This window comes from Hippopotamus amphibius, chromosome 5 (genome assembly GCF_030028045.1).
Source record: "Hippopotamus amphibius kiboko isolate mHipAmp2 chromosome 5, mHipAmp2.hap2, whole genome shotgun sequence".
Taxonomy (NCBI): domain Eukaryota; kingdom Metazoa; phylum Chordata; class Mammalia; order Artiodactyla; family Hippopotamidae; genus Hippopotamus; species Hippopotamus amphibius.
In genome coordinates this window covers 367,145-392,670 of record NC_080190.1, presented here as the reverse complement: position 1 = coordinate 392,670, position 25,526 = coordinate 367,145, and the positions used below count along the sequence as shown (strand labels likewise).

The following is a 25,526-nucleotide window of genomic DNA, read 5'->3' as shown; positions in this document are numbered from 1 at the left end:
GGCAGAGGGACGAGGACACTTGTGACATCTTGGACCGAGGCAGGGACTCGCCTGCCAGGTGTCCAGCTTGTCACACGGCCATGTGGTGTCACCGCGGTGTACAAAGACCCATGTGACGCACCCGACACACACGGACCACAGAGATGTCACTGCAAAGCAGGGGGACGGCCACCTTTCAACAGACAGTGTCCGCGTGGCAGAGGACCCAACCCCCACCTCACACCCCGCACAGAACTCTCCAGGCAGATGCGCAAGGTGGAGGTAACGCGGGGGAGGTTTTCCTGGTCTCGGGGAGGGAGAGAGTCCGTCAGTGTCACCAATAAGAACTACATTAAAATTAAGAGCTTCTTATACCAAACGTATGGTTACCACAGGGGGAGAGCAGGGATGAGGGAGATAAATTAGGGCACTGGGGGTAACATATACACACTACCATACATAAAACAGGCGAACAACAGGGACCGGCTGTGTACCACAGGCAACCACACTCAATATCTGGTAATAACCTATAACGGAAAGGAATCAAAAAAAGAAGAGCTCTGTGTGTATAACTGAATCACTCTGCTGTACACCTGAAACTAACACAACACTGTACATTAACTATAGTTCCATTTAAAAAATTAAGAGTTTCCGCCCATGAAAACACAGCCTTCAAAGAACGGAAACAGAAACCAAGACTGAGAGAAAACATGGGCAACCCGCACATGAGAAAGGGCTTGTTGTGGGTTCAACAACAAGATGAGTCCGAGTCCCAACCCTGGGCACCTGTGAACGTGACCTTGTGTGGAAATAGGGTCTCCGCAGATCTAATCATGTCAAGAGGAGCTCATACTGGACTAGGGTGGACCCTGATCCAATGACCCTGGTGTCCTTATAAGAAGGAGGAAATCTGGACACAGACACACACAGGGAGGAGCCCGTGTGAAGGTGGAGGCGGATGCTGGAGGGAGGTTGCCACAAGCCAAGGGGCTCCTGGGGCCACCGGAAGCCGGAAGAGGCAGGAGGGAGCCTCCCCTGGAGCCTCAGAGGGAACTTGGCCCTTGGCCCTTCCAACATCCTGAGGATGTCCCACTTCTCGCCTCCAGACTGTGAAAGAATGAACATCTGTTGTTTCAGCCACCGGTTGTGGTAATTTGTTACAGGAGCCCAAGGAAGCCAATACAGCGCAGCATCTGCAACATAAACAGAGCGACTCAAGTTCGTCAAGACAGACAGACGGACAGATGGATAACCCCAGGAGAACAATGGACAAAAGAGGATTTCAAATGGCCATGAACACTGAAGCGGCGCTCACTCCACTGTCCTTGAAGAGACAAATTGGGGAGGGGGGGCACCTGCCACCAGAACCCAGGAGGGTGGGAGCAGGCGCCACCACAGGGTGGGGTGTTGAAGCCGAGACGGGCCTCACTCCTGGGCGGACACCCAGCAGGAGGGCAGGTGTGCACCCACCCGCACAGCGGCTCTGCCCCCCGACGGGCGCGCCACGGGGCATCCCCCAGCGGGACAGGCGCCTGGACACGCGGCGTTCGCCGGCGCGGTCAAGGGAAGGGACCACGCGACCTGCAGGAACAGCCCCGAGTCGCAGGAACAGCCTTGGCCGAAAGAAGCCAGGCACGAAGGAAGGTTCGCGAAAGAGCCAACACAACCGCCTCGATGAGGAGCCCATCCCGCGCTCAGGACCTCGGAGGGGCGGCCGACGCTCCGGGGCCTGCGGAGTCCGGGGGGCGCCGTCGCGGAGGCGAGCGGCTTTGGGGCGGGAAGGGCGTCTCCGGCCTTCGCCTGCACGCTGGGTGCCTCGGGCCCACGGACGGCAAACCCTCAGGCCGCGCGTCTGCTTCACGTCCTCTTCCGAGTTCGTCGTCTTTCACAACAAAAAAGGTTAAAAACCAAACCAAAGGACAGCAGGCAGGCGGCCGAGGCGCAGCCAGGCCACGCCCTCCCCCAGGACTCAGCGACCGCTCGCCAGCTGTGCCCCGCTGTCCCCTTCCTCGCGAGGGTTCCTCCCGCGTCCTGGACGGGCCGGAGACCCCGAGGGCTGCGCTGCCCTCCCTCGCCCCCCGCCGCACCCACCCTGCAGCCCCCAAACGTCTGTCCCGAGCGAGCCCTCCCGGTATCGGCCCCGGGGGCCGGGGGGGCCGGGGGGTTCCGGGGCGGGCAGGCCAGGTGGGGGCGCGGACGGGGACCCCCTGCCAGCGGCACAGGCAGGCGGACGTGCAGGACGCGCGGCAGGCGCTGGGCAGGGGGGCCCGGGGCGGCCCCCGTGGGGCGGGAGAGGGGCCGCCGCTCGCGGACTCGCTCCCCAGGCGCCCGCGGAGGCGGCTTCTCCCCGGCGCTGCAGCCGGGGCCCCTCCCGGGAAGTGCGCGCTGCGCCCGGCCGTCCAGGCCAGCGAGCGGGCCCACTCCCGGCCGCCCCGGCGGGGGGCGGGGCTCAGCCTGTGGAGGACGTGCGGGCACCTGGGCACCCGGGCACCTGCCCGCGGCGGGCGCGCCGTCCGTCTCTCCACGCGCACAGTGCTTACACGACGTCCACGCTCCACGAGGCAGAGATGGACAAGGAGCCGTCAACATCCAGGCAAAGACACGTCGGGCGATCCAGTGCGAGGAAGAAAATAGAGAGGGGCCGCGGAGGGGCGGGGGGAACGACGGGGGACCGCAGGGCAGGGCCGCGCGAGGTGCACAGCAGGCGCCCCGGGCTTGAGGGGAGCTTGGCGGGGGGCGGGGAGGGGGCCGTCCCGCAGCGGACGCCCCAGCGGCTCTCAGACCCAACCCGCCGTTTACAGAAGACGCGCAGCCCCCACCCCCGCCGACCCGTCAATCTCAGGTTGGTAGCCACGCCCTCTGGGAGGTGGAAGGCCGAGATCTCCCCGCCCCCTGCCCGCCCCTGCAGGAGGCCCCTCCCCATAGGAGCTCCGCCTCTGGGTTCCCTTTAAGCCAAACTTAAGCTCCAACTCCTCTGACTCGGCGTGACGTCCACGCTAATTCATCTTGGGTTTCCATAGCAACAGAGACAGGCCGCAATGACACGTCTTCTTGAAGAAAATTGAAGAAAAGACTTTGGGGGCCCAACAGACCCTCTGCGTCTGGTTCCAGGTCCCTTGTCCCAGGCAGAATACTGGGGTAGGGGCTGAGCTGCATGTGGGAGACCCCCCCGCCCCCCCCCCCCAACATTTCTTTCCCTGGCTGAGTCATGCGGACCCTCTGGGAAGGCTGGCTGGGCTCATTCACACGACAGACACAGAGCTCCGTGGAATGGGAGGGGTCTTCCCTACTCCTTCCACCGGCCCCCTCCCTCCACCCTGCGCTGCAACTGTGCCTTCTACAGCAGGTCAGCTGCTCCCCACTCGCTGTGGGCTCCTGGGCTGGGGGCGGTGCGCGTCTCCTCTAGAGGCGTGGGGAGGGGGCACGGGACGAGGAGCGAGGCTGTGCTGATATGATGGTCCGATGGGTGGATGGATGGGAGGGTAGGGACCCTTTGCTGAAAGCCAGCAGGAAGCTCGGGTGCAGGTCAGGTCACTGAATCGCTTTCACACCTACGCCACCCTGGGATGCTGCGTCACTCAGAGGTGCGCGCCAGTGCGCACCGGTGCGGGCACGTGCGGGGCGGGCACGAGCGCCCTGTGCGCATTGGGCGTGCGTGTGACAGCGGAGCGCAGGCGGCCTGCGCGCTTTACCGAAACCCCGCAGAGCCCCCGCCCCCGCGCCGCCCCTCCGGGCCCAGCCGCTACCCCCACCCAGATGCCCTCCCACCCGTCTCCCCGTAGGCCGATGGTATGTTTGTCTGCTGGTTCATGGGCAGGTGGACTGCTGGCGCCAGGCCAGCCCTGAGAGGCCCAGGCGAGGAGGGCAGATGGGGGAGGTGCAGGTCTGCACCCGACTTCAGCGTCCCAAGTACCAGCCACCTGTGGCCCCGCACCTAGAGCCTGCGGCAGGTGGTTGTAGAGGAATGCCCTCTCCCTGCTTCTTGGCCACCTCCCGCCTGCCACGCAGCTTCCCTCACCACCGCCACCACCATGCCGGTGCCGGCAGCGCTTCGAGATCTCGTCCGTCCGAAGCCCCTTCTGCCTCCCCCACCCCCTCAGGTAGAGGTGAACCGGTCCTGGAACTGGCACCCCCTCCCCACCTCGAGACGCCCAGCTCGCACTGGCTCTCTCAGACCTGCAGAGGTGGAGCTGGCTCCTGGGGAGGGGGCTGCAGTCACCATGGGGGGTGGGAGCTGACGGCCAGCAGTCCTACCCCCACCCGAGCTGCCCAGCTCTACTGAGCACGGGAATCCGGGCGGCACGTCGGGTCTGTGCGAGGCTGGACACCCACAGCCTCCTGGAACATCCGGGCAGGGACTCGCCCCGCAGAGGCCCCCGACCCTCTGGAGGCCTGAGGACAGCCTCCTGCGCACCGGAGGACCCCTGCTCGGCCGGCCGCCAAAGGGTCAGCCGCAGTGCCCCCCCGCCCGCTTTCCCACCCCTACACACGCACCTCGCACACCCGCACCTCGCACACCTGCGCACACGCACCAGTATACCTGTGACCCCCGCACACACCCCCCACACTCCCTCCGCACACACACCACGCACACGCCCGCAACGCACTTGCACACCCCTGCACTCACTCGGCCCCCCCACCCCCCCCCCCCCCCCCCGCTCCACAAGGAGAAACGTGGAAATGGCTCACAGGCGGCTCCAACGGGCAGCTGCGGCAGGATGCGGTCGCAGGACAAGGATGCGCAGGAAGGATGCGATTCCAGACGCTTCGCAGCTGGGGCGGGGCGGGGGAGGGGCCGAGCCCCAGACCGAGGCAGCAGTTGCCGAGGAGACGCAGGCTGGGGGAGGGGAGCACCGCGTCTGCCGCCGCCGCACCCCTCCCACGCGTGCCTCGCCGGAGCTGCGCAGGTCCCCCCGCCCCAGCCCGCCACTCGCTTAGACGCACACGCCACGTCCCCCCACGGCGCACATCTCACATGTACGTGTGCGGCTCACATCCACGCACACCATGCACACACTGCACGCACAGATGCGTGCACCTCACACACTCGCACCAGCGCGCTGCGGGCGGGGGGAAGGGCAGGCGCCCCGGCCAGCACCCTCCCCGGGGCCGTCCCGGCGCTCAGGCCCCAGCGTGTCGGGCGCGCAGACGTCCCCGCGTGTCCCTTTCGGGCCGCTGGGCTCAGGCACGGCTCGGTGAGGCCCGCACCCACCCGGAGGGTCTCCTCCTCAGCCTCAGGGTCCAAAGCCCTGGGCTGTCGCTTTCTGAGGGCAAGCCCGTGGTTCCCGGGGGCCTGCCCAGGGCCGGGCACAGAGGAGACAGCAGCCGAGCTGGCCGCGTGCGCGGGTGAGCAAGGGCTGGTCTCCGGACCGCGAGGCTCGGCGCGGCAGGGTCCCCCCGACACCCCGGCTCAGGGCCGCCCGAGAGGCGACGGGGCGGCTGTCTCGCCCGTTTGCTGTTGACTGGTGCCCGGCGTATCTGCTCAGTCTCCGGGCCCTGGACCCGTGTTCCCAGGGGCGTCTCCTGTTGACCGCATCGCTGTGAACGTTGGTGGACCGGTGTTTGCGGGGACACAGGCTTTCATTCCTCTGGGACAGGTACCGAGGAGTGAAACTGCTGGGTCGGGTGGTAGCGTACAGGGAGCAGTTTAAGAAAATGTTAAACTTTTTGCCAAAGTGGCTGCAGCATTCCACATTTCCACCAGCGGTGCAGGAGGGCTTGGCTCCGCCACCCCACCCCACCCCATCCCGCAGTGTTACCGTCTCTCCTTTTTATTCATTTGCTAGGGTTGCCCTACTAAGTACCACAGACTGGGTGGCTTCAACAACAGGCATTACTTCCTCGTGAGTCTGGAGGCTGGAAGTCAGACACCAAGGTGTCGGCTGGGTTGGTTTCTCCATGGCCTCTCTCCTTGCCTTGTAGATGGCCGGCTTCTGCCTGTGTCTTTCAGATGGCCTTTCCTCTGTGTGTGTCTGTGTCCTAATCTCCTTTTCTTTCTTTCTTTCTTTTTTTTTTTTATTGGCTGTGTTGGGTCTTCTTTGCTGTGCACGGGCTTTCTTTTTTGTTGCGGTGAGCGGGGGCTACTCTTTGTTGTGGTGCGCGGGCTCCTCGTTGCCGTGGCTTCTCATTGCGGAGCACGGGCTTTAGGCGCGTGGGCTTCAGTAGTTGCAGCACATGGCTCAATAGTTGTGGCTCACGGGCTTTAGAGCACAGGCTCAGTAGTTGTGGCACACGGGCTTAGTTGCTCCGCCTGCTGTGGGATCTTCCTGGAGCAGGGATCGAACCCGTGTTCCCTGCATTGGCAGGCAGATTCTCAACCGCTGTGCCACCTAGGAAGCCCTAATCTCCTTTTCTTATAAGGACACTAGTCAGAATGGATTAGGGCCACCCATATGACTTCATTTTAACCTAATTATTTCTTTAAAGACTGTATTTCCACACACAGTCACATGCCAGGGTCCTGAGGGTTAGGGCTTCTGCATATGATTTTTGGGAGAAGCAGCTCTGCTCGCAGGGCTGGCCTCACACCCACCAGTAGGTGAGTGATATCTCACTGTGGTTTGAAGCTGCATCCCTAATAAGCAATGATGCTAATGTTGGCAAAAATTAATCGACAGTCAATCTAAAGAAGGAGCAGAGAATTTTATTCGAGGCAACCTGAGGACTAAAACTCAGAAAACTCTGTTTCGCTTGTTAGAAGTTGAAGGCACAGCTATATACATTTTCAGGACAAAGGATCATTCATCAAAATGACACTGACTTTTTATGTAAAGTTCACCAAAGATCTACGCCCATGAATTGAGCTGCAGGTGACCATGCCCCTCACAGAACTGGGAAAAGAAGGAAGGAGGGAAAAAATGTAATTGATCTTTAAGGTGAGGCAGACGTTCTTGCTCTTGAGGAGGGCCCAGCGCAGGGAATATGTCCTGCTTAAATCCTCTTGTCTTAAAAACATGCGTTTCATTCCATTAGTTAACTACACATGTCTTCGTGCGTTTCTTAGCCACCTGTATATCTCCGGTGAAATATTTGTTCAAGTGTTCTGAACGTTTTTAGATTGGCTTCTTTGTCTTCTTGTTACTGAGTTATGAAAGCCCTTCACGTGTTCTGGAGACAAGTCCTTCAGCAGATAGAAGATTTGCAAAAAGTCTCTCCCAGTCTGACTCGTCTTTTCGCTTTCTTGATAGTCTCTTTTGAAGTGCAAAAGTTTGTAATTTTGATGGAGCCCAAGGAATCAGTTTTCTCTTTTATGTGTTGTGCTTTTGGTGTTGTATTTAAGAACTGTTTCCCTGACCCAAGGCTATGAATATTTCCTCATTTTTTCTTCCAGTTGTTTTGTAATTTTCACATTCGCATTTAAGCCTATGGTGCATTTTGAGGGAACTTTCATGTGCAATGGAAGTTATGGGTCTACGTTATTATTGTTTTTATTGGCATGTGGATATCCAGTTGTCTCAGCACCTTTTGTTAAAATCACTAATCTTTTCATGTCGAGTTGCCTTGACATCTTTGTCAAAAAGGAGTGGTCCAGGGCTTCCTAGGTGGCACAGCGGTTGAGAATCCGCCTGCCCATGCAGGGAACATGGGTTCGATCGCTGTTCCAAGAAGATCCCACATGCCATGGAGCAACTAAGCCCATGTGCCACAACTACTGAGCCTGCGCTTTAGAGCCCATGAGCCACAACTATTGAGCCATGTGCTGCAGCTACTGAAGCCCACGCGCCTAGAGCCTGTGCTCTGCAACAAGAGAAGCCACGGCAATGAGGAGCCCACGCACCACAATGAAGAGTAGCCCCCACTCACCGCAACGAAAAAGAAAGCCTGCACACAGCAAAGAAGACCCAACACAGCCAATAAAATAAATAAATTTAAAAAACAAAATAGATTAAAAAAAAAAAGGAGTGGTCCATACGTGTGTGACTTTATTTCTGGACCCTTAATTGCATTTCACCAATTTGTGTCTCAGTCCTCGGGCCTGCGGCACATCTTTTATCACTTTGGGGCTTTGTAGCGAGCTTTGAAATGGTGCAGCGTATCTGTTCTAGTTTTGTCCTTTTAGAAGTTGTTTTGGCTCTTCTGAGTCCTTTGCATTTTCATGTAAGCTTTAGGATCGACGTGTCCATTTCTACAGAGTTCCGCTAGAAATTAGATAGGAATTGCATTGACTCTGTAGATCGATTTTGGGAGAATCACCGTCTTAACAAAGACTTGAGTTTTCTAATCCATGAAGAAAGAGCCTCTCTCCATTTATTTAGATTTGTGACTTTTCTCAGCATGTCTTGTGCTTCTTTTGTTAAATTTATTCGTAAGTATTTTACTACTTTCAATGCTACTATGGATGAAAATTTTTTCGTGCTTTCACTTCAGACTGTTTGTTGCTAGTATATAAAAAGAATTGATTCTGGTATATTGATCTTATATCTTGAGATCTTACTAAACTCTAAGTATGGGATCATAGCTTCTGTAAATAAAGACAGCTCTTGTCCATTCCACTTCCAGCATGATTTTTTCTTTGCCCTGCCTGTCATGCAGGCTGGACTCTCCCGCACCATGTTGAACAGCAGGGTGAGCTTGGCGAAGTCTCCTCCCCATCTGAAGATGAGAGCTGGTGGGCTTTCACTGCTGTGATCACCACTGTAGGGTTTTCTACATGCCTTTTTAACAACTTTAGAAAGTTCCCTTCTATTTCTACTTTTTTGAGAGTGTTTTTTTTAAATCGTCAATGGGTATTGGACTGCTGCAAAAGAATTTCAGATTCTTTTGTGTCTATTAAAATGATCATTTCTTTATCTTTCACGTTATCAATATCGTATAGTACATTAATTAATTTTTTGAGTATTAAACCAACATTGCATTCCCGGGATACATTTTGTTTATGTGTGGCTGGATGTCGCTGGTATTTTAGTAAGGATTTTTGTGTCAATGTTCACAAGGAATGTTGGTCTGTAAATAGCTTTCTCTCCTTTGTCAGGTCTTTGCCTCCACTCCTCTGTAGCTTGCGAAGGGTTATTTTTGTTGTTATTGCTTCTCAAGCATTGTCTGCAGGCCTCCAGTGCGTTGATAAGAAGTCAGCTGTTAAACGTGTTGCTGATTCTCTGTGCAGGAGGAGATTTTCTCTGGCTACTTTCAAGATTTTCTGTCAGTCTTTGGGTTTTAAAGTTTAACTGCGATAGGGCTTCCCTGGTGGCACAGGGGTTAAGAACCTACCTGCCGGGGCTTCCTAGGTGGCGCAGTGGTTAAGAGTCCGCTTGCCAATGCAGGGGACACAGGTTCGATCCCTGCTCCAGGAAGATCCCACATGCCACGGAGCAACAAAGCCCGTGTGCCAAAAAAACAAACAAAAATAAATAAATAAAAGAACCTACCTGCCAATGCAGGGGGCAAAGGTTCAATCCCTGGTCCGGGAAGATGCCACATGCTGTGGAGCAACTAAGCCTGTGCGCCACAACTACTGAGCCTGCGCTCTAGAGCCCGCGAGCCACCACTATTGAGCCCGTTTGGCACAACTACGGAAGACGACGCCCCCTAGAGTCAGAGCTCTGCAGCAAGAGAAGCCACCACACTGAGAAGCCTGCTCACTGCAACTAGAGAAAGCCCGTGCACAGCAACGAAAACCCAGCTCAGCCAATAAATTAATTAAAAAAAGTTTAACTGTGATAAATCTTTGTTTTTACTGTACTTGGGGCTCATTGAGCTCATGAGGTCTATAGATAAATGGTGTGTGCTTGTGTATGTGGTGTGTGTGTGGTGTGTGTGTAGTGTGAGGTGTGTGTGTGGTGTGTGGTGTGTGTAGTGTGTGGTGTGTGTGTGTGCGGTGTGTGTGCAGTGTATGTGTGGTGTGTGTGTAGTGTGTGGTGTGTGTGTGTGGTGTGTGTGTGTGCAGTGTATGTGTGTGCGGTGTGTGGTGTGTGGTGTGTGTGCAGTGTGTGCGGTGTGTGGTGTGTGCACGGTGTGTGGTGTGTGTGTGTGTGCGGTGTGTGTGTGTGATGTGTGTGTGGTGTGGTGTGTGTATGTGGTGTGTGTGTGTGCGGTGTGTGTGCATGGTGTGTGGTGTGTGTAGTGTGTGGTGTGTGTGTGCGGTGTGTGGTGTGTGTGTGGGGGGTGTGTGTGGTGTGTGTGTGTGCGGTGTGTGTGTGGTGTGTGGTGTGTGTGTGTGCGGTATGTGATGTGTGTGTGGTGTGTGGGGGGTGTGTGTGTGCGGTGTGTGCGTGGTGTGTGGTGTGTGTGTGCGGTGTGTGATGTGTGTGTGGTGTGTGTATGTGGTGTGTGTGTGTTTGTGCGGTGTGTGTGCGTGGTGTGTGTGTGGTGTGTGTAGTGTGTGTGGTGTGTGTATGCGGTGTGTGTGTGGTGTGTGTGTGGTGTGTGGTATGTGGTGTATGTCTGTGCGGTGTGTGGTGTGCAGTGTATGTGTGTGGTGTGTGGTGTGTGTATGTGGTATGCGGTGTGTGTGTGGTGTGTGGTATGTGGTGTATGTGTGTGTGGTGTGTGGTGTGCAGTGTGTGTGTGGTGTGTGGTGGGGGTGTGTGTGTGGTGTGTGGTGTATGTGTGTGTGGTGTGTGTGGTGTGCGGTGTGCGTGTGGTGTGTGTGGTGTGTGTGTGTGATGTGTGGCATGTGTGTGTGGCGTGTGATGTGTGGTGTGTGTGTGATGTGTTTGCGTGCGTGTGTGTGTGTGTGCGTGCACGTCTGTGGAATGCATGCATGTGTGTGTTCTTGTCTTACAGGTCTCTGGAATGCTTTTCATTTTTCCTTTTTTTCTCCTTCTCCAGGTTGGGTAATTTCTATTTGTCTGTCTTTAAGTGTGGATCTAGTGTAAGGATATATACTTAAATATGTCTTCTTATTAGGCCCTCTAGTAAGTTTTTTTATTTTAGTTATTGAGTTTTTGAATTCCAGAATTCCATCTGAATCTTTTAAAAACGTTGTTTGTTGAGATTATTTATTTAAATCATTTTCATCATACTTTCCTTAACTCTACACAGTTTCCATTAATTTTTCCACCTTTAAGTCCAATACCTGGTTCCACTCACAACAGTTTCTATTACCTGCTTTTTTTAAAAAAATAAATTTATTTATTTATTTTGGGCTGTATCGGGTCTCTATTGCTGCACACGGGCTTTCTCTAGCTGCGGTGAGCGGGGGCTGCTCTTTGTTGTGGTGCGTGGGCTCCTCATTCTGGTGACTTCTCTCATTGCGGAGCTCAGGCTCTGCGTGCCTGGGCTCAGTGGTTGTGGCTTGCCAGCTCTAGCACACAGGCTCAGCAGTTGTGACGCACGGGCTTAGTTGCTCCGGAGCACGTGGGATCTTCCCGGACCAGGGCTGGAACCCACGTCCCCCACACTGGCGGGCAGATTCATAACCACTGTGCCACCAGGGAAGTCCCTATGTTACCTGCTTTTTCTCTGAATATTGGTCACACTTTTCCTGTTTCTTTGCCTGTCTTGTAATTTTTGGTTGAAAAATGCATGTTTTAATTGGCTCAAGAATTGTAACAATGTACTAACCAATGTAAGCTAATAGGAGGGGAAAGGGATATGGGGGAGAGGGTATGATGGGAACTGATTTTCTGCTCGGTTTTTCTTTAACCCTAAAATTGCTTAAAAATAGTCTACAGGACTTCCCTGGTGGCGCTGTTCTGGAGGCGTGCGAGGCAGGGATGTTGCTGTTGGTGGCTGGTACTATGCGGCCTAGTTGACTTGAGGGGAGCACACGCGCTGAGGCAGTGACCCCTGTTAGGACGATGGTGGTGTTGGGTGCTGAGCAGGACGCGACTGCGCTCGCCCAAGGGCACGGGACCCCTCGGGGCAGAAGGCAAACTCTGACGGCCTGTGTTTGCAGCCAGGAAAGGGTTTATTTGCAGGCCTCTAAGCAAGGGTGTGAGAGACAAGCCTCAGATCCGCCTAGACCAACTCAGATAAGCCTCCCCCCAACCTGGGCTTCGCGTTGGGGGATTTTTAAAAAAGGGGAACAAAAAAGAGGCTGGGATTCATCATCGTTTTGTGACCTTTCTGTGACCTTTCTGAATCTAGTTTCAGGAGTCAGGCTGACTCTGGTTTACAGTCTCAGGCCAGGTGGTCCGTGGCTGGGGGCAGGTCTGTGAGCTCATCTTGCCCTGGAGAAACACCCTGAGTTTGGACAGTAATGATGGCGTCTGCAAGGGCAGCTTTAGGACATCAAGGATGTTATCGACAACAGCTGCCTTAGCCACCTGAGGCTGGGTGATTAGGGTCCGGTGAGCGCGGGATTGAGGCCACAGGGCACAAGAAAGGGAATAAAGTTTGGAGTGGAGACATGAATCGTGAACTCAGGAAGGGAGCTCAGTTTTAGGGGGACTCGGGGTCACTGCTACTAATAGTTCTTTAATGAAGTTGGTTGCCGGGGGCAGGGCTAGGTTTGCAAGCCTTACTAATGGTCATCATGTGGCCATTAGTGGAAGAAATGTTTAGGCCACGGGCTAAAATTATGGCGCAGCTGTGACTATGTTCATAACTTGAATTTGCTGAGCAAAACAGTGTAGATGATGTGAGGCCGTGAGCAGTTCTACGTGCCGCAGCCTCCCTGCGACATCAAGGTGCCCGGGTACGGACAGCTGCAGTGCCGCGTGGCCCAGGGAGGAGCAGTGATGAGTGACCTCCCGTCCGTCTGGTGCACTCGGGTTGAGCTGTTATAACCACCGCTCCCTAGGACAACGTAAGGATGGGAGCTGCTGTGGCTTTGAGGAGTGTGGGAGCTTGCGTGCTGCGGCTGCAGGAACTGTAGATCCCGCCGTGGGGCTGCTCCGCGCCCCTTGCGGTCAGAGGTGTAACCCGCAGCGGGTGTTGTTACTATGAAAGCTGTCACGTATGCTAATCGGGTGGAAACACTGGATGGAGAGTCAGATGTTGCTTGGGTTCAGGGTTGGATTATTAAAAAGCTTGGTGGACCATGGTATTTCAGAGGAGCCCAACAGCTGTGGCTGAGGGCCCGGGGCAGGGCGGGCTGCAGTGCCCTCCGGCTTCCAGCCAAGCAGTCAGCCCAGCTTGGGGCCTGGGGGCCCCAGGTGACAGAGCCCAGGGCCTGCAGCTTCAGGACACGGTTGGGTGGGGTGGAGGTGGTGCGGATTCCGGCACGTGGAGTGATGGGAGAGGGAGGGCTGAGTCAGGTCGCTGGAGCGCCGAGGGTGGGTCCTGGGGAGGGTCATGGGTGTGACAGGCGGGTGGAGTGGCGGCCGGCGGGGTGGACCCAGTCACCCTGGCAGCCCAGTCAGAATCCCTGGCCCCTGACCTCTGTCCAGACACGCCCACATGGGGGCCATAAAACCTGGAGAGGCGAGGGCGGGGAGGAGGAGGACCAGACATCTGGATCCCTGGGCCGCTGGCTACGTGGGTCTGAGACTACAGGTTCCCCAGAGCACCGTCTACACTGAGAGGGGAAGCCCAACATGAAGAGGTAATGCACAGCGCCTGCGAGCCCCAGCCCCCACCCAAACAACCCCCGCCCAGAGCTTTGCTGTGCGGTCCCTTGGGTCCAGGCCCCCCAGGCTCGGGGAACAGCCCCTAGGGCCCCTGTGTGCCCAGCCCCGCCCGGCTCCGGATGGACGTCAGGGTTCTGTCTGCAGACCAGCGTCTGGCTGGGCCCCCGGAGCGCTGGCTCCCCCCAGGTGTCCTGGGCTTGGGGACACGGCTCTCCCTCCCGCGTCCCCCAGAATGACTGCCAGCTCCAAAGGCCGCCCCTGTGGCTCCTGGGAGAGAGACCACCTGTCCCTTGGGGTCCCTCGACCATGAAGAATCACCTGGGAGTCCCTGGAAGCAGGTGGGAGGCCCCAGGGTCAAAGGAAGGGAGGTCTGTAACTGACGAAATGAAAAGGGGGGTCGAGATGATGAGATGGAGCTGGGGGGCGGCTGGGGGCTGGGCAGCTGGAGCCCAAGCGGCCTGGGGCTGAGGCCCAGGGAAGCACTGGGACCGCTGCGGGACCCCGACGGCAGAGGCCGTTTCCCCTAGCAGGGGTTGTCCCCCTCCCCCTCCTGTGGGGGCGTCCCTCCCCCTCGAAGCCAGAGTCCTCCCTGGCCCCCTTGCCCTGGGTGTTCTCCTAGGGACCCCGGCTTGGACGAGAGGCAGGCCGATCAATGACGTGGGGACCTCTCGGTGCGCAGAGCCTCTGTCTAGGGGCCTGTGCCCAGGAGAGGCAGACAGCTGCCCCGACCAGGCCCGGGCTCCGCGGTCCAGGGCCGGCCCTGCCCTCTGCCCTCTGCCCTCTGCCCTCTGCCCCCTTGGTGTGCACGGGAACCCCGCCCCCGCCCCCAGGTGCTGAGTCAGCGGAGGCGCGAAGGTCTTGGTGGGGCTGGACGCCCTGCTGGGCCGCCCCGCCCAGCTGCAGGGCCCCTGCCTTCCCGCACACTGGCGCCGAGAGAGACGCCGAGGCGGTGAAACTTTCCCAGTTCAAGCAAAACGCGATTCAAATCTGGCAGCATCCAGTCTAGCAGACGGAATGTAGCTCCGGGGAGCTGCACAACATGAGAGGCTTTCACGGGCAGAGGAGCCCTGGAGGGCCGGGGCGGCGGGGGCACCTTCCTTCAGGGGCGGCGCCTCCAGGTCCCCCCCCAGGGCCGCGCTGCACGCGGCTCTTAGCAGCTCCCTGGGGCCTGTCGTCTGGTATTGTGATATTTTAGTAACGCGAAAGCCGCCAGGCCCGTGTGCATCAACACGCACAGCACGTATACCCACACCAGGCACACGCACATGCACACGCGTGCACCTGAACACCCCACGTGTACACGTGTGCCCCCTAACACCCCCCGCGCACACGCGTGCCTCCGAACACCCGCACACCACTCGGCCCCCTGCAGTCAGCCCCGTCCGTCCCCTGCTCCCCTGACCTGGCTCGTCTCAGGTGAGGCCTCCTGGCTGCCGAGCCCCTCAGTCACCTTCTGTCCCGGGTGTCTCGCCACGTCTCCTACCTTCGGCCGTTGCTCCTTGGACCCCCTGCTCCGGCTTGGTCCTTGACCTCCTTCAGGTCAGGCTGGACGTGTCTAGGCAGAGCGCCCCATCTCCCCGCCCAGGTAACGGCCCTGCTCTCTGCCCACGGCTCCGGGACAGGGCGAAGTGCCACCTGCCTCTGAGGGGCCACGGGCACAGCCTCAGGGGTGCTGTGGGCCTGAGCGCCCGGACAGCTGAGCCCCAAGCCCGCAGCCCTTCAGCGCCACAGCCCCACTGCTCCAGGCCCCAGCGGTGTGGCCGGCACCGGCCTCGCGGCCGGAGGAAAGGCTGGGGCCACCAGATCCACGCGCGTAACCCGGGCCTGCTTGGTGGGGTCCGAGGGCCTGGGAGCAAGTGTGGGCCTGTGGAGGTCCCACCTCTGTGCCTACGTGTCCCGGTCTGTGACATGGGGGACAGTAAACTCCCTGTGGACCTGACCAGGACCCGGCCCTGGCCTCCCCGGCTGCACTGTCGCCGGCCAGGCCAGGCATCGTGTCGAAGGGCAGGAGCCGCCCTGCCAACCTCTCCTGCTTGTCTCTGGTCCCCCAGGCTCCTCCTGGTCACCAGCCTGGCGGCTGTGTTGCTGCTGGAGGCGGAATCCGCCTGGGCCCCCCAGGTACGTGCGGCTCCTCACCCAGCCGCCCCCTTGGCCTCTGCCCTCAGCCCCACCAGCAGGGGTGGAGGAAGGCATCAGCGGGCCTAGGGCAGAGAAGGCGCAGCGCCGATGTGACTGCAGGTGCCACACAGCAGGCGGGCCTGTGGGCACCGGGGGACCCCTCAGGATGACGGGGAGCACCCCTCTGTGGGGTCTGATGGACGAGTCTCGATGACCCCAGGTGACCCCGCTGCAGGAGGGGCCTGATGAAGGTCACCTGCGCTGTGAAGCCCAGGGCACCTCCACATGCAGGGCTGCCCAGGGGCCAGGACTGTGCTGGGGCCGTGTCCCTCACCAGTCCTGGGTCCAGGCCACTCAGCCCTATAGCCTGGGAGTGACCAGGTGAAGAGGGAGACCCAGGAGGAGCGGCACAGCTGTCCCACACCTGCCGGGCACTGGTCACTGTGCTGGGTCACCCGCTTCATGTGCTCCCCTGTCCCCACTGAGCCTGCAAGGAGGGACGGGCAGAGGAACTGGCCCCCCTTCCTCAGGCCACCAGCTGGGGACGGGTGGTGCAGGTGTAGCCCGCATGCTGCCCCCAGGTCTCCCCAGAAACCGCACGGCCTCCAGCCAGGCCCCAGAGGTCCACCCCTGGAGGACCGTGCTGAGCCTCACCCGTCACCTCCCTCTCCCAGGTCCTCGTCCAGACCAAAGGCGGAGTCGGGGCCGAGCAGGACACAGAGGAGTGAGTGGCCCTGGCGGCCCTGGCGCCTCGGTGCTGGGCCCCCTTGCGTCCCTCCCTGAGCCGGGGCCCTGGTGGACGGGGCGGGATCCTGCCCGGCAGCCTGGGGGAGGGGAGGCACGGGAGCCTCCGAGGTCCGCGGGCCCCTGAGCAGAGCAGAGGCCCTGGAGGATCCTGCTCCCCGGCAGCCTCCGGGTGGCTCCCGCCCGGGGTGAGCGAGGCAGCAGACCGCCGCCCCTGAGCTGGCCGGCCGTGCGGGAGGACGCGGCGCCTCTGCAGCCTGCGCTCCGCTGACCTCTGCGCGGGGTGGGGGTGGGGGGAGCCTTCTCAAGGCCTCACCGTCGGGACCTTCCTGGCCCGCGGGTCTGCGTGGGGGGACGGCAGTGGCGCTGTCCTGGGGTCTCCTGCTGACCCGACCCCGGCGCGCTTGCTCACAGGGCCTGGGGCGCCCGCGCGGCGGAGCCTCCGGAGAAGGACGACCAGCTCATATGGCTGCTCATGGCACCAAAGCTCTTGGCCGCCACGGAAGGGAATCGGCGAGGTCAGGCAGGCAGGCCCCCTGGGCAGGGGGGAGGGGAGCGAGGCCACGGGAGGGGCTCCCGAGGGGTCGAGCTGGATGAATGAAGCCTTGGGAGGGAAACCGAGGCCACACCTCCCTCTGTCCGTCCCTAGGTGCCAAGGCCCTGGCAGAGACCCAGGACACTGCCGGCCGTGTCCCAAGCCCCAGGTGGGGCCCTGAGCCTGACCGTGACAGCCTGTACCACGACTGGCCCGAGGAGGCCCAGGAGGAGGCGAGGCCCTGGGCTCAGGTGCTGCCACCTCACCAGGTGCTCCACGGGCCAGAGGAGGACCGAGACCACATCTACCACCCCAGGGAGGACTCCTAGGGGCCTTGACCCCTCCCTAACTGGAAAAAATAAACCTGCAAAGAGGTGGAGGCCACATGTGTCTTCAAGAACAGCGATCGTGGGCCCCGCCTGCTGTTTCTGGGAGAAGGGGGGCCACAGGCTTGCCCCACAGATGGAGAGCACCCCGAGCAGGACCAGCCTGGCTGTTGGTTCCTGCACCCTGCACTCATGCTCTTGGAACCATCTGCTCCCCGCAAGCCTCCTCATGTGCTGGGGTGGGGCCAGGGGCGTGGCAAGGGCTCCCCAGGGTTGGGACCGGAGAATGGAAAGACGTGGGAGGAGGGAGCCCAGTTGCTGAGGACAGGGGGACAAGCGGACAGGTGCTCAGGGGACGGGGGACAAGCAGACAGGTGCTCAGGGGACAAGCGGACAGGTGCTCGGGGGGGGGGGGGGACAGGTGTTCGGGGGACGGGTGCCGAAGTCCAGCTCCGGCGGGTCCGGGAGTACCCAAGGGATGAGTGGCCTTGGCGAAAGGAAGAGACCAGGAGGCCTGTGTCAGCGATGCAGGATCTCTCTTTATTGTCAGAGCTTTGTGTGTTTATATGGTGAACATATCTCAGAAAAAATCTTCTATGGCAGAGCATATCTTTCCTCAGCATCTACCAGTTTCTTTCTTTCGTCAGGTTTGGCTTGCAAACCATGTGACTCTGAGGTAAATCTATGTAAATAACTTCTTAATCTCATATCTAAGCAAACGATAGCCCTTAGCAGCCACACCTATGCCTAATGTCTACGTCTGTACTTCTGCCTGCTGCAACCATGAGCATTACAAAAAGAGCCACCCCTCCTTTTTCTCCAGCGTTTAGTAGCCTGAGGTGCCCGCCTTTTCCACCAAGGAGTGGTGGGAGGGGACTTGGTGGGGCAGACACGGAGAAAGAATGTGTCAAACCCCGGTTCTTTCCTGGGGACATAGAAACAGGGAGGGGACGTGGGTGGTAAGCACAGTATCACAAAGAAACAAAGAGCAGAACGGAAAATGGGTGGAGATGGTCTGGGGCCTGTCCTTGCGAAGCGGTCGCCTTGCGATCCTCCTGCTCCGAGATGCCGTCGCCTTGCGATCCTCCTGCTCCGAGATGCCCTTCCAAGGAGTTCTCGCCTTGCGGTCCTCCTTGGAGCCTGGTGACCTTGTCACAGCATTGGCTTGTCCAGACGGCTCCCGAGAGACAGGGAGGCAGGTGCACAGGTGACTGGGGGTGGATTGGGCCCAGCCTTTCTGTCTTCATTTTCTGGGCAGGGGCCGGCGCTCTCGGAGGCGCCCTGTCCTCTGGCACGGCCTGTCGCAGCCCCAGGCGCGGGGTCACTGGAATTGTCCACGTTCTGTACGTGCGCTGGGGTGCGTGCAAGTGCAGGCGGGTCTCTGTGTGGCAGTCGTGCTCTGGCATTGAGGGGAAGCACTTGGTGCCTGAACCCTCCCCGAGGCCTGGACTGAGCCCCCTGGCAGCTAAGACAGGACGAGGAGCCCGGCTGCTCTGGAGGCCGTGGGTCTGCCCAGGGGCCTCACGTGCCCTAGAGCTCCCGTGTCGCCGCACGAGTCCCAAGCTCCCCGAGGCCTCAAGTGGCAGCCTCCCCGCGAGATGCGCTGCACAGTGGTGTACGTGCCGCCCAGCCTCGCGGCCCCACAGACAGAAGCTCTGTCGCCCCACGGTACCAACGAGACTGAGGCCCCGACGGGGCCCAGCCGCCCCCCCATGTGCCTTGCCTGCCCGCCTGCTACGAACAGGCGCAGAGCTGACTCAGCGCCTTGCTCCTGCCCCAGACCTGGGGAGCAGCCCGGCGTCTGCCTGGAGGCCCCAGAATCGCCCAGGTCTCAGACTGCCACGAATCTCACACAGCGCGTGTCAGGGCTTGCGGCCCTCCAGGTGTCCGGGGGGATGGCCACCCCTGAGCCATGGGGTACAGGTGTTCAGGCACCAGCGTCCCAAGGAGCTCAGACCCGGGGTCGATGGGGCCACGGCCCTGGGCAGCCCCGCTGGTGTCTGTGGTCCCCCCGGGCACTTCCTGCACCGAGGGCACAGCAGGCCCGGCAACGACAGCAGGAGACCTGGGGGTGAACAGGAGACACTGGCAGAGGCCATGGGCCAGCTCTGCGACCCAAGACCCCAAGAGGTCTGTCACCAAACGTGGGTGTGGCTCCGTCCAGCCCTGCATGGAGGTCAGGGGTTGAGGGGAGGTAAGGGGGAGGCCCACCTGGCAGGCCCTCCCCCTGCAACCCCCCCAAACTCCAGGCACACGCCCACTGCGCACCCCACCTCCAGAGGGTGCCACGCCCTCTGAGCGCGGGTCACCTCCGTCTGCTCCCGGTGTCACTAGGCAGTACTGCTTCTGCAGCGTGACCGCTCGTGGCTGAGGCAGCCACAGGGTGGGTGACAGCTGAGGTCAGCCTGGGAGCTGCAGCCTTGGCTTCCCTGAGGCAGTGGTGCTGGCGGGGACCCTGGACGCTGCACCCGCGTCGGGGGACAAAGGCTCTGGGCCAGGTGATGCCCAGCGATGCTCATCTGCACACACCGGAGCCGCCCCGAGCCACAGAGCACCGGTGACCCCCGCACCCGTGGACGTCCTTCCCGTGGACGGCTGGCGAGGGTGGTCTGTGCTCTTCCCTGAGTCTGGGTGTTTGGTTGAACCCAAGGCCCTTCCGGTGGGCATGGGGGCTCCCCAGCAAGAGCTTGGGCTAAGTGAAAAATCTGTGATTTATCATCAGAAACATGTGTGGTCTCTGTCCTCGACGCTGGCGCGGAGCTCTTAGAACACTTGGAATTGCCTGAGTGATGAGTGGGATGAGGGTGTCCTTTGCTGTGCGACTGAGGTGACTCTGGGAAGGTCCCCAAGGGCGGCAGCCAGCTGCAGGGACCCCACCAGAGTCGAGGGCTGGAACCCCCAGACCTCGGGGAGGGGAGAGGGGCTGGGGTGGGATGAGTCGCCCGTGGCCAGGGACCTCGCCGAACAGCCTACGCAACGACGCCTCCGCAGAAACCGGGCCGGGCGGGCCTGGAGGGCTTCGGGCTGGCGATCACGTGGAGATGCGGGGAGAGGGGTGCCGGGAGGGCACGGGAGCCCCTGCCCACACCTCGTCCGCCCGGCGGGTCCTGAGTCCTGTCTTTTCAGGAGAAGCGGCGATCTGGGGAGTGACGGTTTCTCTGAGCTCCGGGAGCCGTTCTAGAAGACGCGTCGAGCCCAGGGAGGGGCTGTCGGGACCCCCCGTCGACAGCGGGTCCGCCGGGAGCCCAGGTGGCCGCCTGCCCTCGGGACGGGCGTGCGGGGTGGGGGCGTCGCGGGGGGCAGTCCCGTGGGACGGAGCCCTGAACCTGCGGGACCGGCCGCCTCCCCGGGCAGGGGGTGTCGGAACCCGGCCGGACGGCGGGACGCCGCCTGGGCCCGGGGGGCTGCCTGGTGTGGGAGCCCCCCCCCCACACCCACACAAAGGAACTGCTCCCCAGAAGTGATCAGTGGGCAAGAGACTGACCGCTCACGTCACACACCCATGAGAAAATGCTCCGCATCACTAATGATCAGAAAACACGAATGAAACCCGGAGGCGACTCCACCACCGGCCGCTCAGGGCGGCTCAGGGGAAAGGCCCGCAGCCAGCGCGGGGCCGGGGCGCACGGCGCCTTCCCTGAGGTCGGAAACCAGCTCAGCTCCTCTGGGGCTGGGGGTCTCTTACAAAGTCGCAGGTACACATGCCCTACGGCCAAGCCTTGACCAGAGGTGTTTTCCCCAAAAACGTCCCCACGCAGACGTGTGCGCGCGCCTTCCCAGCAGGCTCGTCCGCGACCGCCGGGAGCTGGGGGAACCCAGCGCCCCCCGAGCGCTGCCCGCCAGGAGCACGGCGGCGCGCGCTGCAGCGGAGACGAGGCCCCGACACGCACAGCGCGCGCACGCACATGCACACACCCGCGGGCACGCACACGCACGTGCACCCCACCGCGAGCGGGCACAGGGCACGCACGGCCTTCCGCTGGCATGAAATCCTACAGAGGGCACACGGAGCAGCATGACGGCGGCAGGCCAGTGGGGGTGGGGCAGGAGGACACAGGGGTGGGGGGTCGGGGGTCGGGGGATGGAGGTGCTGGTTCGACACCCAGGCGGTTTAACTGAACACTTTACACGTGACATGTCAGTTCAGCCTCCGTGGAGCTGTTTCAGGAGAGGCCCTTGTGTGGCTGGAAGCGGCCGGCCGTGGTGTCAGGGGTCTGAGATTAAGCCCCGGCAGTCGCGGGCCCAGAGCACGGTCCCTGCCCCAGGCTGAGCCCCAGATCTGCGCCCAGTGGACCCGTCTGCCCTGCAGGCCCACCAGCCCCTGGTCGTGAGCATGGGAGCCTCCCCGAGCCCTGGTCGTGCCAGCGCCCACCCCCGCGTGCTGGGAGAAGGTCTGGAGGAGCAGGGAGAGGGCCCTCGGGGAGGGACCCTGTGCAGTGGCCGGCGGGAACCCTGCCCACCCTGGGAGACCCAGTTTGAGGACGCTCTGGGAAGCCATCGCAGCCTCACAGGCCCCCTTTGCCTGGGCACTGGGCGTCCTCCTGTCCTCTACCCACCACCCCAGCCATCCCAGACCCACTCAGACTCGTGTGTATTCAGTAGGTGCTCAGCCACCAGAGCGAGGGAACACAGGCACTGGGCCAAACCCGCCTCCCGCCTGAGCTGACGGTGTGGTCAGCCCCCAGGGGTTCCAGACCAGCTGCCACCACCTGCCCCCCTGCCTTTGGGGCTGGAGGAACAGCCTCGGCCCCTCTTCAAAGGCCACCTTAGTGTCTGCAGCCCAGGGGGCTGACCCAGAAGCCCCCACCCCACTCAGGGCTACCTGGGCATCCACCTCTTGCCCCCTGCAATGTGGTGCATCACCAAGGACCGCTGCCCAGGCCCTCCATGCGATCTCCCCCACGAGGGTTTTTACGTGTGTGAACTCATGTCCCAAACCCAAGGACTTGCCCAGTCAGGTGATCCAAACCTATTGGGAGGAGGAGGCCTTACTTCCCACCCGAGGATTCACTGCGAGTGGGTGGGGGTCTGCTCTCTGGGGAGCCGACAGCCTCCCTCGCACCCAGCACCAAACAGGCCTTTGTGAGTGAGGATGGCGCTACTGTTTAAACCTGTGGACTGAACGTTGGCAAGTCACTGCACTTTTCCATCATTTTCATAAATTGGGATAATCCCGGCCCTGGCCAGCAGGGCCAACCCAGGACCTGCCGGCCCCCTGGAGCCCCTGGCTGGGTGAGCTTTGAGCGCTGCTGAGTAGGGCCAGGCCAGTTCATCTGGCCACTGGACGTGCCTGCTGGTGGTGGTGTTGGGCTCAGGGGTCCAGGGTCCTCTCTGAGCAGGTGGTCTTCAACAGGCTTGGAACAGGTCATCAGGGGCCAGCACCCCCTCCTTGGGGGTTTCCGTAGAGGGCTGTCTCCCTGCACAAGAAGCAGCCTGATGTTGAGCTGGGATGGAGAGGACCAGGGCGCCCAGAGCCCTGCTCTACCACCCACCCGTGCACTTTCAGCACATCCCAGCTCTCCCATTCCCTGTGGGACGTCTAGTCTCCGCTGGGGCAGGGGCTGAGCGGAGGGTGGGGAGACCTCTGGAGTGGGGAGGGGCAGGGCCCCACGCTTGGCCCAGATGCAGCCGGACCCGGCCAGACCCCGCAGGACCCAGTGGACCCAGCGGGTCTAGCCAGAACTCACCCAGTGGCCACAACAGCAAAAGCCTTTTCGGCTGCTCGTAAAATTCAGACCTCTGCATCATCGCCAGGGAGCTCTGGGAGGCAAAGCAGGCCCGCTGAGGGCCCCAGACCCAGCCGGGCATCCGCAGGTTCTCCAGGCTGGGGTCCCAAGGACACTAGGCTTCCAACCTGCGAGGGCTGGGCAGACAGGGGCACACGGGGCTGTGGTGGCCACCTGCCCGCGGCCCTTGAATCGTCTGAGCTGCTCTGGGGGTGGGGGTGGGGGACAGGGGCCCTGGGTCCTCTCCTCAGGAAGGTCCTGCCTGAGACCTGCCGGGGGGTGGTCCTGGGAGGACAGGCTCCGCCCCTTGAAGGGTGGGGGGTGACAGGCAGCATCCAGCCAGGCGTCTGACCACACTCTGGGGCCGGGGGTACCCCGCTTTCCCCTGGCTCCACTCAGACAGGCTGGGGTGGGTGAGGACCCCCAGGCAGAGACAGGTCAGGGTCCTGGAAGGGAGGGGGGGGAGGCCAGGGCAGGGGGCGGCCATACCCCAGGGCAGGAGCTCGCACAACCTTGGTGCCAGGTTCGGGGGGCCTGTCTTTCACGTCTCTCGGGCCTCCAAGGAGGCATAGAGGGTCCCCGGCCCCTTTCCTGTTGGGGACCTCAGGCTCAACACACAGCCGGCCCTGGAGAGGATGGACTGGTAGCTCGTCCACACTGGGGTCTGCAGGCTCCTCTCCCTGTCTCTGAGCACCAGGCCCATGATGGCAGCCTGGTGACGAGGGGGTCCACTCTGTGGCCCACCCATCCCCGCCCTGGGTGCCTCCAGGACCCCTTTTTGGGTGACAGTTCAGAGCTCCTCTGATCAGGCTCAGGGGTCTTGGAGGACACGTGTTCTCCCCCCTACCTGAGGCAACTGGCCCCTCTGAGTTCTGACAGAGGGTCAGCTGAGGCCTGGAGCAGCCTTACCGGGCTCACCACGTAGGTGTCCAGTGGCAGCAGCTGCAGAGCGCCTCTAGGAGCTGACGGATGCCCAGGCCTGAGGGCAGAGTGCTGGCGTCAGACGCCGGCCCTCCCCCACCCGCCACTGGCCGCCTGCTGGTGACACTTGCGGAGGTCAGGTTGGTGTCTCCCTGCCCCGGCCCAGCCCACACCCGTCACTCTACCCCACAGGCTGTTGTTGGTGACCCCAACACTCGTCCAGCAGGAGGGGCACCCAGGCTACCTCCTTGACCCCAGAAGGCCCTGGAGATCACCCCCTGTGACAAGGACGGTGGGGTCTGGAAAGAGGCTCCTCTTGCGGCAGGCCGCCCCCAGACCCGCCCCACTTGGCTCCAAGGCCCCCTGCTCTCCTGAATGGTTCCTGATCTTTACTGATGCGTGCTCATCGTAAAAACCGAGAAACACAGAAGCCCGTGAAAAGAAAAAACCAGCTGTACGCTTACCACGTAAAGGAAACCCTGCTCCTGTCGAGTGCACTTTCTTTTGCCTTTTTCCCCTCGTTTATGCTTTTCTGCATGTTGGATGCTGAATGCTCACTGCTCGCTTGCCAGCGTGTGTGTGTGTCACACACCGGGGCTGCACCACGATTTCTTACACCCTCCTTCCAGCCTTTGGCCTCTCCGTGGCCCACCCTGCCCCACCCTCCTCGGGGAGGAGGGCACCTCGGGTCACCTGGCTGGGAGCACCCCGTTCAGGGGCTTGTTTACTCCACATTTCACATCTCTGTCCTTTCCGTGGCCTGAACTCTGCAGAGAGGGTCGTGTTCCTGCCCCACAACGTTGCTGGGGGTGGGGGGCATCCAGGCACAGCCCGAGCCCTCGCCCCTGCCACCCTCAGGGCTGCCAACCCTTCTCCTACTGTCACCTGCTGGGCCTGGCTGCAGGCCTCCCGGAGCCTCACCCGCCACTGGCCCCAGAGGATGAGAGGGTCTGAAGAGGCGGAGTGTGCAGACACCTGGAGCCTCTGGGGCCCGGTCACCAGGGCCGGGATTCTATCGCAGCGTGAAGGCTGACCACCTGACCTGGGCCAGGGTCGGCCGCTCCGCCAGCCAGGAAGGTGCCAGGCTTTGGTCTCCCCATCTGCAAGACACGCCCCCAAGCGGTGTGCGAGACGGGGCGGCAGGCCCAGGCTCACTCCTGGGGGCCGCGGGCCGCGGGGAGAGTCTTGACGGTCCTGGCACTGAGATTTCCCGGGCCCCTGCTGAGCGCTCGAGGCACGGGCGTGGGTAGGAGCGGAGCTGCCGCACCCGGGTAGCCCACGCTCCCCACCCTGCCCGCAGAAGGCGCGGCTCACCGCCGGCGCGGATGCCCTCCGGGCCACCCTGCAGACGGAGGCGGCGCGGAAGCTCAGGTCTGCAGGATCTGAACGGCCAGCACGGTCAGAAGTCCGCGGGGGGTGCGCGCCGCCCAGCGCCCCCCTCCCCCCTCCCCGCCCTCTCCCCCCTCCCACCTCGTGGGGCGGTGCAGGCCCGGGGCACGCCCCCCGGCACCCCCGCCCCGCCCTGTCCGAGAGAGGGGAGGGGCGGCGGCCCCGGGCGTGGGAGGGAGTGCAGGCGTCCCCAGAGCGCGGCCCGCTCCGGGCCCACCGCCGCGGGGGAAGAGGCGCCGCCGCAGACGCTGGGGGGGCCGCCCAGGCGCGGGGCCGTGCGCGGAGGGCTGGAGGGCGGGCCCCGGACGCCCGCGCTGGGAGAGGGAGCGGACCCGCC

The 25,526-nt window shown here is 61.3% G+C and overlaps 1 protein-coding gene across 1 annotated transcript; it reads left to right on the top strand.

The window, feature by feature from the left end:
• The first annotated feature begins 13,301 nt into the window (after nt 1-13,301).
• PRAP1 (proline rich acidic protein 1) lies at nt 13,302-17,156 on the top strand. Its single transcript, XM_057735060.1, has 5 exons — nt 13,302-13,405; nt 15,482-15,548; nt 16,223-16,272; nt 16,707-16,810; nt 16,942-17,156. The coding sequence occupies exons 1-5, from the start codon at nt 13,398-13,400 to the stop codon at nt 17,154-17,156; spliced, it is 444 nt and encodes a 147-aa protein (XP_057591043.1). The 5' UTR covers nt 13,302-13,397.
• Nucleotides 17,157-25,526: the final 8,370 nt, after the last annotated feature.